Source organism: Lacerta agilis, chromosome 17 (assembly GCF_009819535.1).
Source record: "Lacerta agilis isolate rLacAgi1 chromosome 17, rLacAgi1.pri, whole genome shotgun sequence".
NCBI classification, from domain to species: domain Eukaryota; kingdom Metazoa; phylum Chordata; class Lepidosauria; order Squamata; family Lacertidae; genus Lacerta; species Lacerta agilis.
In genome coordinates this window covers 28,302,048-28,317,186 of record NC_046328.1, presented here as the reverse complement: position 1 = coordinate 28,317,186, position 15,139 = coordinate 28,302,048, and the positions used below count along the sequence as shown (strand labels likewise).

The 15,139-nt window shown below is 46.1% G+C and overlaps 1 protein-coding gene across 1 annotated transcript; it reads right to left on the bottom strand.

Moving 5' to 3' along the window:
* Positions 1-78: 78 nt before the first annotated feature.
* NAA40 (N-alpha-acetyltransferase 40, NatD catalytic subunit) lies at positions 79-14,441 on the bottom strand. Its single transcript, XM_033174911.1, has 8 exons — positions 14,205-14,441; positions 10,488-10,583; positions 9,818-9,870; positions 9,465-9,560; positions 8,642-8,800; positions 6,348-6,431; positions 4,793-4,870; positions 79-3,660 (listed from the first exon to the last, which is right to left on the bottom strand). Exons 1-8 carry the CDS (start codon positions 14,208-14,210, stop codon positions 3,519-3,521), a joined length of 714 nt encoding a protein of 237 aa, XP_033030802.1. The 5' UTR covers positions 14,211-14,441; the 3' UTR covers positions 79-3,518.
* Positions 14,442-15,139: the final 698 nt, after the last annotated feature.

Here is a 15,139-nt window from a genome sequence, read left to right as displayed (position 1 = left end):
GTTAATAATTTAAAAAAAGCAACAGGGGGGCTTATCTTAGGAACATGGTTGTTTTTTAAACAAAAAAGGGGGGGATTGTTTTGTGTTAAATGGGGCCCATATGTTTCTACACCCTGCTACAGGCTATTAAGTGAGACCAGGATGACATGGTCATGCCAAGGAGTGAAGTTGACTCCACAAACTTTCAAGGGGAACAGTGCTAAGATGAGCAGAAGACCCATCCAAGAGAGTGGAGCGGAATAGCTCTCTTTGCCTTGGTCCTGCTCACAATGGAGCAAATTAAAGACAGCCGTGCAAGGCTGAGTTCTGCGTCTCTTCTTGCCCTAGGCCAGGGCGGCATGTTCCTGCACAAACAGGAGAGTGCATTAAAGAGCCTCCTACTGCCACATGGGAGAGAGACATGCCAAACCCATGCAGGGGAGCCAAGTGTTCTGGAAGCAGCAAGTGCTCAAAATTGTGTGCTACCCCCAGCAAAGCGAGCACCCCTTCAGTTAGGGTGCCCAGCCTGCCTGAGTGGTCTATCCTCCCCCATAGGCGGCATTTGGACCCCCTACCACAACTTCACTTTTTCATCACTTTGTATCTAGAAGGCACACATTTCCTGGGAGGTGAGAAGTGGCAGTGCCACATCCCAAAACCGCTGCACAGCATGACCTGAGGTCCTCCATGTGTTACTGGACTACAACTCCCATCAGCCCTGACCAGTGATCATGCACACCTGGGGCTGTTGGGAGTTGGAGTCCAGCCAAATCCAGAGGGCCACATGGTCCTCATCCCTGCCACAGCATCTGTGACACATTGCTGCCTATTCTGTAGCTTTAACTGCCCCTTGATAAATGAGAGGTTGCAGAAGGGGCACCAAGCTCATGCAGAGGCCTCTGGCTGAGTCTCCATCACTTCCAGCAAAGGGTAGAGAGATGCCTGTTAGACTGACTGAAAGCAGTGCTTGCAATGCTCTCAAGTTACCACTGGTCCATGAGCCTTTCCCCAGTGCTGACAACTGAAAGCAAAGCGAGTCTCTCAAGGGGGAAGGGGGTGCAAACTAAGAAATAGTCTGAGACTTGCAGCTTGCCCGTTTGTCTCACCATGCAGGCACTCTTGTCCCTGTCAATTCTGCAGCCAGGAGTGAGAAGAGAAGACACAGTAGTGAGTTCCACTTGCACCCTGCCTGCAGTTCAATCTTGGAAAATCTGATCCCCAGATGCTCACAAGGTTGGCCATCGCTGCTCCAGCCCTGAATGATTCTGCAGCCTGAATGATCCACACGCACACACAAAAGCCTGCATGCAACTTACTCCTTGGCTGTAGACAATACATTTCTACAAAAATCTAAGTATGAACTTGTGGGGTTCTGATCCAATCTCCAAGAGAGGAAAAACCACTGGCAATCTCTCCATTTGGTAAGATGCAATTCAAGTAGCAGGGCAATTTGTAATTCTTAAGAAAGAGGCTTGGGGTCAGGGAAAGCCAGCATGGTGTTCTCCAGATGTTGCTGAATGATCCTCCCTGATTGTATGTCATGCTGGCTGTGGCTGATGGGAGGTGGGAGTCCAGCAACATCTGGGGGAGGGGCACTCACACTGGCCACCCTGAGTTCAGGCATTTAAAGGCTCAAGAGTAGGAGCACCCATTTTGCATCCCTTCAGAGGGAACCAGAAAAAGGCAAAGAGGCACACCCTGAGACAGAAGTGAGGTCCTGAGGTTGTGCGGCTGGTGCGAGAGGCTCCATTTGGGGCAAAGGGGAGTTATGGGATGGATCACTTGCACCACCAGCATTGCTACAGCAGAGGAGGACCAACACTGGGAAATAGGACCCAGGGAGTTGTCAGTAGGGCATGGTGGAGCATGCAACAACAGAACTTGGGATGCACGAAAGCTATTGGTGGTTGCCTGGCAACCAACAGCCACTCTCCTCCCAAAACTGTTGCAGCCTAGATCGCTAAGGAAGCCTGGTGGGAAGAGCAGGGCCAGGCCAGTGATTAGTTGCAGCAGGAGGACCTGGCTGGTCAATTCTCAACACCTCAAATGAAGCTTGTACACACCAACACACCTCACTGAGGCAAGAAGGGAGTAAGATGTCATTTCTGCACAGCAAGTCATAAAGATGGGAAAACAACACTACACTGTGTTAAAAAGCTGGCAACTCAAGATAATTAACTGAAGGCAAAGGCTGTCCCTTCTGATGATGAAACATCAATGCAAAGCCAACGCACTCAAGAACATCTTTAAAGAAAAAGCCAAACCAGAACATCCTTGCTTCATAATATACAGCAGGGATGAGGAACCTAGAGTTTTGAAGATGGTGTTTGGGCTCCAGTTCCCATCCTCCCCAACCACTGCCCATGCTGGCTGGGGCTGATGGGAACTGGAAACCAATAGCAGCTGGACGGCCACAGGTTACTCACCCCGCTCCACAGGATTCAGAAATGCCAGAGTTGCCTGTTTCCCAAAGACTCAAAAGGGTGAAGGGCCCTGAACAACCAAAAATGTTAATAGCATTTGAATTTTTTTTTATCTTGCACACTTCCTTCAACTCAGCCTTTTGGACACAGGAATAGCAAGGTCAGATATCATTGCTTCAAACTCTTGCAAGTTTTCTCCAGGTGGTGTGTCTGTGCGCAGAAGGTCACCTGTGTAGGTCACTGATAGCTTGATTTGGCTTCTGAGGTCCTCTAAGGACACAGCCATATGGGACTCGCCAGCAGCTAACTGCACAAGCAGTACATCTGCATCAATATTTTCCCCAACCCCCAGCCCCAACGTATAAACAAAGGGGAAGTGCTCCAGGCATGATCAATGCTAAACATTAATCAGGGTATGATTCTAAAACCTGTACAAATCTTTTCTCCTCCCCTCCCCTCTCCCCCCACCAACCAAAAAACAACAACAGGTGGCTGCAACATACACCCAGGAGAAATCCAAGCAACAGGATGGAGTCAGGCAAGGTTTCCCCAGGTAACTCATGCGGGGGACCACATCCAATTTGATACACATTGCAGTTTTGTGGCAAAACAGCAGTCCAATGTAACGACTTAAGAAAGGAGAGGCACAGATCAATGCAGATGAGGAAAGGTCACGTTTCTAGATCTGCTACTCCAACAAGGATTCTGTAAAACTCACTTCCTGCACCTCTTCAGCTTGGAGGGAGAGAGCTATCCCCACCATTCACCTGGGGAATTAACTATTTCTCCACTGCAGCAGTGTGAGCTTAACAAGCAAGCAAGCATACCCTGCTGCCCAGATTCATGCCTTTGGATCAAGACTGTAAGTATGCAAGATCTAGCACTAGGTCTGAGACTGAGGCATGACTTTGGTTCCCAGAGCCTCCCGTATGGAGGAAGATCTTCCATCCTGGGATTCAGGATGCAATAAAGGAGTCTTGTTTTTCCTGGCTTGGGGGTGTACCAAAAAATGGAGGAAGTGGGGAGGTGGGGGGCAGGATCAGGCAATGGAAACCAAAGAGAAAGGCAGGGTTGTGTGGAGAGAGCCAGGTTCTTTCTCAGGAGTGAAGGACAACCTCAATGGCAGCAGCCTCCACAGTGACCACCCAGGTGAGCATGCTGGCTCTCGCCAAACTTTGTTCTCCGGCTGAGGATCTCATAAGAGCAGTCATCCCCGCAGCAGCCAGACATGCTGGGTGAGGTATCATCGATTTCAAACCTGCAGGGGCAGAAGTGGTGGTGGTGAAGGAGGAGGAGAGGAGATAGAGCCAAGTGTCAGGTGGCATTTGCATCAATGCTTAAAATGCAGCCACATTTGCTGCACAGCTGTGCAACTGGAGCTGGCCTGGCCCGTTGGCGTGGTCTCCACAAGCAACTGATTGCATGAAGAGTCTACTTGTAGAAACAGGGCAGCATCAAAGAAAAGAAAACATGTGAGGAAAGCACTGCTGACCAGACAAAAGGCCCAGGATCCTTGTTATACAGTAGCCAAGCAGATGTCCCAAAGGGGAGCCTGTGATCAGGATCAGAGAACAACAGCAACTCTCCCCACTTGCGGTGTCCAACAAAAGATTTTCATAGGCATACTGCCTCTGACAGTGGAGGGAAGACTGTGACTAATAGCCTTATATTCCATGAATTGCTCTTATTCCATGAATTGCTCTAGTCCCGTTTCAAATGTTTCCAAGTTGGTCCAGGCCATCACAATGGGAAGCTGTAGTTATTTGGTAGCTTGTGCTATTGTTAAACAGCACCTGCTGCCCTTGGCCTAAGAAAGGTGTGGGGAACCTTGGACCTGGCCCCATCTCCACCCAGCAATTAGACGGGGGTGAGGAGCCTTCTACTGGCACCAGTGGGAGCTTTCTTTCCATTGCTGCAGGGGGAAAGGAAGCAGGAAAAATGGATGATCTTCCTGGAGACTGTAGCTGGGAAGGGAAGGGACTAGGTGTGTGCATGTATAGGATATATATGGGCACACCCACTTTGCTTTGGCCCCACCCACCTCTGGCATGTGGTCTCCCGGAAGGTCAGCCATGAAGGAATATTGTTCTGAAAAAGGCTCTGTGCCCTTTGCTCAGAGAGGGACAGGGAACCGCTGGCCCTCTACATTTTGCTGGACTCCAACTCCCATCAACCCCAACCAGCATGCCCAGAGGTCAGGGATGATGAGTCCAGGAACATCTGAAGGACCACATGCCCCCCCCCCCATCCCTGGCTGAAGAGTCTCAAATAACCAACTAGGTGGGGAATCAGCTCTGACTCACTGAGGTGTAGGAGAGGGGCATCTCCCAAACCCATCTTCTTATGGTCTCTAATTCAGGTGAGAGAAAAAGAAGTAAATGAAGTCTTACTGTAAAGCTTCTCTGAAGAACTGGTAGGCCCCATGATTGTGTTTAAATACTGTTAACATGACTTTCTTCATCTGTGTACTAAGAGCCAGGGAGAAGACAAGGTCAGCTTGGTATGAGGTCACAAGAAAGAAAAAGCAGAACAGAGCTCCTTGCACTTTCACAGTAGCCTAATTTAAATTAGTTCCAATCCCATGTAAAAATTGAAATTATTAAATAAATACACACACGTGCTTGTATATCTGGGGATGACCATCTTCTCTAAACGGATCCTCCAGACAACTGCCAAGTTTTAGCAGAGCTAATGCAGCACTAACTAAAACAGAGAGCATAATCTAATGACAGTACCCAATGGTGGTCTACTCTGAGTAGGGCTCATTCCAAAGAATGGACTTGATCAACTTTGGTTTACTAATTTCACTGTGCCTACTCACAGTAGGACTTCACTGCATACAACCCTAGGTTTTAAAATCCAGACATTTTCAAAGAGCACAGCAAGCTAGCAAGTTTATGGCTGCACGTTCATCTGGGAGCAATTATCTTGCGCTCTCACACACCTGTTATGTGCAAATCAGATGATGTTGATGATTATATTAAAGCAAGATTGTAGCCTAGGGATGGGAAATCTGTGGTCCTGCAGATGTTGTTGAACTCTAACTCCCATAATCTCTGATGGGGCTGATGGGAGCTGGAGTCCAGCAACATTTGGAGGGCCACAGGTTTCCCTATCCCAACTCTAGTCTTTACAACGACCAAAGGAAGCTCAAAAAGCTGCCAGAAGGGATTGTTGAAGATTTAGGGAAGGGTGCTGCTCAGGAATCTCTCTCTTCATGCAAGGTCTTCAGAAGGCTCCAGTTCTGGTCCACGCTAAATTCTTTGCAGTGTTTTTTATTTTATTTTAATGCAAGCAAAATAAAAATGCCTAATTTGATACACACAACATGCAGAGAGTTGTATACAATGCTAGTTCTTCACAGAGTAGACCCACTGAAGTTAATAGACAGGAGTAATTTAGGATCATGAATTTCAGCTGGGTAGAATTTAGTTTTTAAGAGGTTAAAAACAGAACCATCTGAATTCACACTGGCCTGGTTCATACAACAGCACAGCAAGTTCAAATTGTGGCTTACCAGGAACTGTGCAGGCTCCCTAAGCGGTGCTCACAGCTGTTTTTCTTCTCCCCAGTCATTTTGAGCACAAACCCTGGCAACAGCTCAAGGTTAAGCTCCCTCATCTCGCTAAGCTTGAGTCCCAGTTCAGATAACACACTAAGCCAAACCTTGGAGTGGCAGTAAAAAAGACAAGCAAAGCAGCAGCAAGCTTATGTCTGGAAACCTGCATGCTTGCACGAACCTAGCAATCCATAGTAAGGGTAGCCATGCCATGCAACCCAGGCCATTATATGCCAATCCTTGGTATCAGATATTCAGGGTTTGTTAGGATTTTTTTTAGTGGGGAGAGATTAGTGACTCCAAGTGGGCATGTTTAGGACTGCAGCCTCAGAGAGCTAGAGAGAATTGTAATTCAGAGAAGGGGGGGGGGGAAATAGTGCACTTACCTGTTTGCCACGAGCTGTAGGATCTGTATGAGAAATTTGCCGAGACCTTTCCTTCTCACTTTGCTTTCCAGCTGCACTTCGTAGCTGAGGAGTTGAGGAAAGGGCGAGCTTCAACATGCTATTAAAAAACACCCAGGCCTTGAAATCCTCCCACAAACATTGCTGCCCTGAGCTACAAAATGCTACCCCACCTTCAGTCTTTCCCCACAGCTTCAGATGATATAATGGATGCAAATGGATTTCAAACTCTCAAAGGAAAAGGAAAATAGAACTATACAGGCACTAAATGATTATTTAAGCCACAACTGATTTGTAATGTTGTGTTCGCCCCTTCCCTTCCACCAGCTTAGCAGCTGCAAGAACACAGCCCTTCAGATTTTGCACCTGGAATAAAACCAGCAGTTTACACACATAAATCAAACAACAAATCTGCTGTGTGGATTTTCATGGAAGATAAGGCTTTGAAGGCCATGCTCCATAGTTGGAGGCAATGTCTTTCTGAATACCAGTTTCTGGAAACCACAGGGTACTCTTGCACTCCAGTCCTGCTTGTGGGCTTCCCATAGGCATCCAGTTGGCCACTGTGAGAACAGGATGCTGGACAAATGAGCCACTAACTTGATTCTTTATGTGCTTCTGTTCAGAACATAGGAAGCTGTCTTATACCAGGCAAGGCTACACCAGAGTAGACCATCTAGCCCAGTACTGCCTACTCTGATTGGAAGAAGCTGTCCAAGGCAGAGAAAGGTGTCTCCTGTCACCTGCTACCTAATCCTTGAAGCTGGAAGATGCTGGGAACTGAATGCATCATATGGTCTTCCCCAACCAGGTGACCGCCAGGCATTTTTTAATACAACTCTCAATAGGCCCAACCAGTGTGATAAGTGATGTAGGGTGATGGGAGCTGTAGTCCAACAACATCTCAAGGGAAGCAGGATGGAGAAGGATGGAATATATCAAGCTTGGAGTAATCAGCATCCTCAGGGAAACCCCAGGTGTTTTTTTTTTAGGAGTCTTTAGGAGGGGAAACTTAAGAGACTAAAATGAATAAATCCCCCAACAGCTGAATGAAGATCAAGTAGCCAAGGAACATAGGAATGTTGGATGGGTGGGTGCAGAATGGAAAGGAACAACCTGAAAGAGGGCATGGCTGGCCTGCACAGTGAACAAGAGCACGCCACACTTTAACTTCTTTTGTGTGGGACATTACTGCAGTCAATCCAACAATTTGTGCTTTGCCAGATGGCAACATGAAGGGGCTGAGGCTTACGGGGCGTTCCTGTGAAATTTGTTACAGAGAACTCTGAGATTTCTTCCTTTGTGTTGCCTTTGACAGGAAGCTGTAAAACTACATACTTCCTTCCTGCTTGGGGCACACTCCTCTTTCTTCATTATGCTTCCAAGCCGGCCACACATACTTGTCTGAACTCTGCACTCTGAACTCACCATTTTTGTATTTACATTTTGTACTTTTGTAACTCAGACGGTAGTTTTGCTGATGATTTGGCTACTGTAACTGATGATTGGAAACCTAGATTATGTAACTAATTACTACATTCATTTCTTCACAAAACAATTTGTGTGTGATTGTTATTTTAAGAGGGGGCAAACAGGTAGGACTGCCTTAAAGCATTTTAGATTATTGTTTCAAGAAGTTAAATCAATCTTGTCTTAGCTTCCAAGTTTAAGCTGCAAAGGATGGTACTGTGCTGATCTCACTAATGTGAGCAAGTCGAAACAAAATAGGAAATTCTTTCCAGTAGCACCTTAGAGACCAACTGAGTTTGTTCTTGGTATGAGCTTTTGTGTGCATGCACACTTCTTCAGATACCTGAAGAAGTGTGCATGCACACGAAAGCTCATACCAAGAATAAACTCAGTTGGTCTCTAAGGTGCTACTGGAAAGAATTTCCTATTTTGTTTCGACTATGGCAGACCAGCACGGCTACCCACCTGTAATGTGAGCAAGGAAGCAGTAATAACTAAACAATACATTCCCTCCTAGTGTCTAAATCCATTCTTACATTTTGTGTGTTAGTTATCGAATGAGCAGTGATTTACACAATAAAGGAAGCTTCCTGTCCCCAATTATATAGCTGGGCTGATACATGATATCAATAAGCTTCCACTTCCCACATCCCCCTTCCTGTACCCTGCAAAATTCTGTAGCAGGTTTGACCTTATGTGCATCCTTCCACTCTCCTATGGTTCACCTGGCCCTCCCCAAATGCAGAATCCGAGGGCACTCTAAGAGTCCTGAAAATAAATATGAACGTGCCTAGCAGGAGACGTACCAATAGAGGACCTCATCCCCACACTCCACATCAAAGCGGAAGTGTGAGAAAGCCACGGGAAGGGAGCCGTCATCCAGAGCGATTAGGTACCAAGCACGGTCATCTGACATCTCATCTCGTTTCTCCCGGTCTTTCCAGCCCCACTCGCTCTGCTCATACCTGCGGAGGGGAAGAGAGCATAAAAACAAGTAGCTTCACACCCTCTCCTTAGGGGAGAGCTCAGCCACCTGGAGATAGTACTCACCATAAGAAGCAGCCTGCATTGCTGCCTAGGAGAGGGAGGGAATCTCTTGGGTACCGGAGCATGTTCGGGACCCGTTCCCCTTCTCCACCTGGGCTTTGAGTAGCACCTCTGGATGGCTACCTAGCAAACTCTGCAAAGCGGACCCAACTCTATTAACCATCAGAGGGGGCAAGAAGCTGGTTTGCAAGACAATTGCAAGATCTCTGTGACAGTTAGCAAAGCAATTGCCTGATAGGCTCTGCAATCTGATCTACTTTCTTCCTCGAATCCCTTACAGAGAAAAAGTCGTGAAAAACTGATCATCCTTACTAACAAAATAGCAGCCTCTGCTGGGAATCTCTGAAACACAGAATACTGAGTCAAGACCTTGATCCAACTACCGCAGGATTGCCTATTCTGACTTGCAGTAGCTCTCTAATATCTGGAGCACAATGCTTTTTTTAAAAAAAAGTGGAGATACGACTTTTGGGGGACGGGAAAGAAAGGGAGTCATCCTCCAAGCTCTTGCACATCCCCACAACAGCTGCAATAGCTCCCCACTGCTGCCCACTACCCCTGAGTGTCCCCCTTGGGCCTTACAAGGTCTGCATGTTTGTTTTGGTTAGTTCAAAAGCCCAGTCGAGTGTGGTCGGGTCCAAGCTGGAAACTCGTTTGCAGTCAATGGAGACGTTTAACCTGCAAAGAGAGAAAGGAAACGGAAGCCTTTAGGTTTAGATGTGCATAAACAGAAGTCCACTTTGTAGCTGAGTCCCAGGAGCAAGAAGCAGGCAATATCAGACGGAGCAGCAGCAAGCATTTCATGGCTTTCCACACACACACACACACACACACACACACACACACAGTCTCAAAGCAAGTGTTAAGGCTTTAACCAAAAAGACCTGGGTTTAAATCCCTCTAGCCTCAAAAATGAAGAGCAGAGAACTACTCACCCATTTCTGTCATATTTCTTGAACACTGGAAAGGCTTCTAAGGGGTTTCCCAACTATGGAAAGAAAGTATACCAAAGATAGCAAGAGATAGATGTCTGCAGTGCAGTCAACCAGAGATACTTTTTCAGGGGCTTTTAACATTTAAAGGGTTCACTTTGGGAAAAGTGCTCTCTCTCTCACTTTTAGCCCACCATGAATTCCAAGTGGGGAGGAGAGAAAGTGTTTGGAGTTGGGGGGTTTTTAAACCAATTCTTCCTGTTTATTTGCATGTACTGTCCAAGAAATTTTGGAACAGCAAACAGTGGCTAAGTTATAATCAGTGGTCTCTGACATTCAGCAACAACATCTTGGCAGCAGTGACAGACAGTGTTAATTGGCTGGTGCTGCACAGAAACAAGCAAACTGGGTCCAGGCCATTGAGGGAGCTTCCACAACCAAGTGGGGATTTGAACCTGGGTCTCTTTAACCCGAATCTAACCTTTGAATCCAGACCTCCCCAACCTGGTGGACTCCTAATGTTTGGAACAACTCCCATCAGCCCTGGCCAGCATTACCAATGGTCAAGCATAATGGTAGCTGCAGTCCAAACTATCTGGAGGGCACTGCTGCTCTATTGCCACTATACCAGGCTCAGTCTCCACGTAGAGGGGAAAGAGAAAACAAAGCTCACTTTATTTGCAGCTTCCACCTTGGCACAGACGGCATCCCTTGCTGCTCGCTCCTCCAGTCGTTTCTGTTTCTTCTCCTTGCCTTTACTTGATTTCCTCTGAAAGAAGGGCTGAGATGTTAGAACAAGGCACAACATGTAAATGCAGCTGAGTTGTACTCAGTATTTAGCCTTAAGCGTGGCTTCCCTCACAGGGACTACAAAAGTTCACTCCACAGCATCTCCAGGTATCTCCCAGCATCTCCTCTCCAGGGCTGGGAAAGATTCCTGCCTGAAATCCTAGAGCCATACTGTCAGTCATTGTAGAGTAGTGGTTCCCAACTGTATTGGTGGCAATAAAAATACAATTAAAAATCATACAGCATCTAGCACGGTGTATTTTTAATTGCTTCTTTTATTTCTTATATATTGTGTTTTATTGTATTCCACAGAATCCAAAGTGTAAAACAATGCAAGATATAAAAAGCTATTAAAGTACTATTACAAAGCAATGTGAATATGTAGCACAGGTGGTTTCTGTCATTGACTACAAATCCACAGACACTCCACAGACCACCTAAATGAAACTCGTGGGCCAGTTTGAGAACTCTTGGTGCAGACAAGGGTTTTTTCATTTGTTGCATTTCTCCTCTCATATCGCGATTTTTCCTATCCAGGGTGTGGGTGAGTGTAAGGAGGTTATGAGGCAGGCTTTGAGAGCAAATCCTAAAACAAGGGTAGCCAGTGGGGTGCCTTCTAGATGTTTTGAAATAGAACTTCCATCAGCCCCAGCCAGGATAGACAGAGATCAGAGATGATGGGAGTTGTAGCTAAGCAAAACCTGGAGGGCATGCAGCCTACTCTTGTGCTAAAGAGACAGGACCCAGGCTTCCTAGAGAAACAGTTTTCTATCCTGCATTCATTTTTTTCCACCTACAGTCCCAAGAGCCAGTTCAAATCTGACTTGGAAATATTGAGTTGTGTCCAGTGCTAGTCCAGCTCAGAATAGATCAACTGAAGTTAACAAACATGACTTACCTTATATTCATTAATTTTAATAGGTCTACTCTAAACAGGACTAACACTGGATACAATCATCATTATTTTTTAAAAAGGGGGAGGAAAAGAAACACTTGCCTATGAAGTGTTGTTAAGTTTTGCCAGCCTGATGAGTCAGTGAATACCAGAGGTTCTGAGCCAAAAACATGTGCCTAACCTCAATGCAACCCTTCCACCCTTGCTAAAGTTCAAGCAAGGACATCCTTCTCCCCACCCCCCATGTGAAATTGGCTGGGAAGCTAGTTCAGTCAGAGCAGGGAGAATGTGGGGGAGGAAGCCTGCCAGCAGATGGGAGCAGAATGCTGTGCCTGCATCTTCCCAGCACAAGCAAGACCTGAAACAACTTCCAAAACAATAAAAAGGATAGATTGTGAATGGGCATGCACCTGCTATATATATATATATATATATATATATATATAGCAGGTGCATGCCCATATATATATATATATATATATATATATATATATATATATATATATATATATATTCCTTGAGGAAGTTGGGGTTCTTTAGCTTGCTTGGAGGAGATAATTTTATGAACCCTTATTTGCCTGCTTCAGCCTTGCAGTGTAAGTATGTGAATATCATATTGTTGAACGTTATTTGTGGCACATCAACAGCAAGAAAGGTAAATAGGCTTCTTCCAGTTTATGGAAGTGTTTGTGTCAAGCTGTCTGAAGGCAGTTCTTGCGCACCCCTGGGAAACAGGCAACTGGTGACTGACAAGCTTAACCTACCGGTATGACACGTTTTGAGAGAAGGCGCTTGTACCTTTAAGGGGTGAACAGGCTAGGAGAATTCCAATAACTGCAGCTTCTCCCACCATGACAAGGTACACCTGCCAACACTTGGCATCTAAAAAACTGATTTAGATTTCTAAAAATCATACTGATGCTTCATGGGTTAACATATAACCCACCCTGCCCCTGAGTTCCAGACACCTAGGATCATCCAGTTATAGAAAGGGAAAGAAAAACCATTCCTATCAGCAAGGCAAACAAATGCCAAAGCTGCTTCAATCTGCTAACTTGAAGCACCTCCAATGCCATCTAGATTTTAGAACAAAAAATAAATAAATAATTCCTTCCAGTAGCACCTTAGAGACCAACTAAGTTTGTTCTTGGTATGAGCTTTCGTGTGCATGCACACTTCTTCAGTGTGCATGCACACGAAAGCTCTTACCAAGAACAAACTTAGTTGGTCTCTAAGGTGCTACTGGAAGGAATTTTTTATTTTATTTTGTTTTGACTATGGCAGACCAACACGGCTACCTACCTGTAACTAGATTTTAGAAGTATGCAAAGGTGTGAGGACTGAATTGGGTTAAAAAGGAACACATTTTTATTAGCACGGGTGGTGTCTTCAGATCTACATGGAGATTGATGTATGTTAACAAAACACAAGTCTTTAATTATTTGTTCTGCTTTAAACAGAAAAACCTCTTCAAATAAAAAGTAAATGTGATTTAAAAGAATGTGGGCATTGTCATAGGGCTGAACTGCCTGAGAACCCCCACTATTGTTCTTCCATCCCAAATATTTCTGCCCAGGACAATTGAGCCTAACCTTCCAAATATTTAACCTTTTCAGTTCTGTGATTATCCATTACTTCCCCCTGTAAATTGGACCCACCAAGGCGACATATCTCCGCCCCCCCATCCTAAACCCTACTTCAAACCAGTCTTCCCTCTCTGTTTTGGACTCTCAAGTGCTATCAGTCAAGCCAGCATGTCCGATGGGAGTTGTAGTCCAAAACAATTGGAAGGCACTAGGTTGAGAAAGTGGCCTTAAACACACCAATCCACCCCAGTCCTAACCCCATTCACACCTCCTTCCAATACAAAACTTTTTATTTCCCCTTACCGTATATCTTCCCAATTCAAAACCCCATAACCTGACCCCACGCCTTCACATCCCATCATCATTATCTTAACACCCCAGTATTGACCCCCTCTCTCCCCCTCCTCTCTCCTGAACCCTGGATTTCCCTGTTACTTTTTCATTTTCCTGCCCACTCCTCCAAATCTTGTCCTGCATAATACATGCTTCTCCAACTTGCTTTCACCTTTCCATGTCAGTCTTTCCCTCCCTGATTTACCCCCCAGCCTGTGCTAGGGTGTCATTAACTCAAAGCCCCCCCCCAATTCCTGCCCCTCCCGAATTATTTAATACCATCGATTTATCCCACTTTCCACCGTCTATTTTAATCCCCCCCCAGTCTAAACCTATCTTCTCCCTGCTTAGTTGCCTTATTACATCCCTACAGGTGTTCCCCATTTACTTTCCTTCCTCTAAACTTGGCGTCCCTCTCCCTAAGTCTCCTAATCCTACCACCACCAACCTGCCTTTACGGTCACGTTAACCCAAAGGAACCCCCACCCCACTCATTTTTCCACTTTAATATCTCAAATACCAATCCCTAAGCCTTTCCCCCACTTCTTCCAGCAGCAAACTTCCCATTAACGCCCCCAGCTCTCCCCCCGTTATTATTCCTTTGGTACCCCCACACTGACGCCCCTCCTCCGGATTTCCCCTTTATTTTTTCTCCCTACCCAACACAAAACTTTCCACCCACAGAATAGCGCCCCCCATTTCACACACACACACCCCTCCAAAAAAAATCCTGACCCCCCCTTTCCTTCCCGCTACCCCCCCCGGGAGGAATCTAGGCCTTACTCACTCCCATGGTGATGACGACAACGAGCCCCCCTACAGTCTCCTCAAGATATCCGTAAAGCCGGGGGGGGGGGCGAATGTGATAAGAGGCGCGGGGGGGGTGTTATTTCCCTACTGCGCCTGCGCAGTGCCCCAAACGGCGGGGAAGAAAGAGACAACCAAACGGCACCTGACGCACAGCGTGGAGGTGGGAAGCATCTAAAGGAGAGCGGGGAGGGGCGTGGCCGCGCACGCGTGGCTCGGAATGTGGGTAGTGAAGAGGGCGGAAGGTAGGGGTAAAGGGGCTTCCGGAGCGCGTGCGCCGAAGAGGAGTTGGTGGCCTAAGCTTCAGAAGACGGGGTGGGAAGAGAAGAATTTAAAGCGGAGGAAAGGCGGGAAAGTGTGGAAGACCTTTATTATGATGAGAGGGAGAGAATGGCGCCTGCGCGGTGTAGCTCTCGGAGTGCCCCGGTTCAATCTTCGGTCGCCGGGCTCGCGCTTACGGGGACCGTTGAGGCGAAGTTCCTTCCGCGCTGATTGGCTATTGGAAGAGACGGCTGTTTTACCTCAGTGAGAGGGGAGATGGATGACTTTTCTGGGCCTCCACAAATTTCTCCTCATAATAGCCCTTGCTTTTCAGTTCTAACTACTTTTCCTTTCCTTTAAAAAAAAAAAAACAATTAAAAATCCAAATCCGTATATTAAAAGGCCACCGCCAGTCATTGTGACTATCACAATAAAAAGCGAGACACCATTCGGAATATGATTAAAACATTAGCTAATTATTTTTTATTATTTAAATCTCCAATATGTTCTTTAAAAATAGCCTATACTTTTAAAAATAGCAAATAATGAGCTGTGGGGCTCAGTTAAGAAATTTAATAATCCAATTGATTTAAAATATACCCCACTTTTCCAGTACTGTATGTGTTCAAACCAGTTTAAACTCAGATTGAGAGG

Excerpts from the sequence above, each read along its gene's own strand:
- NAA40 (XM_033174911.1), bottom strand. Across the intron at positions 9,871-10,487 it reads AGGTGGAAGCTGCAAATAAA|TTGGGAAACCCCTTAGAAGC; the intron begins GTGAGCTTTGTT and ends TTCTTTCCATAG. Across the intron at positions 4,871-6,347 it reads CTACAGCTCGTGGCAAACAG|TACACAGATGAAGAAAGTCA; the intron begins GTAAGTGCACTA and ends CCTGGCTCTTAG.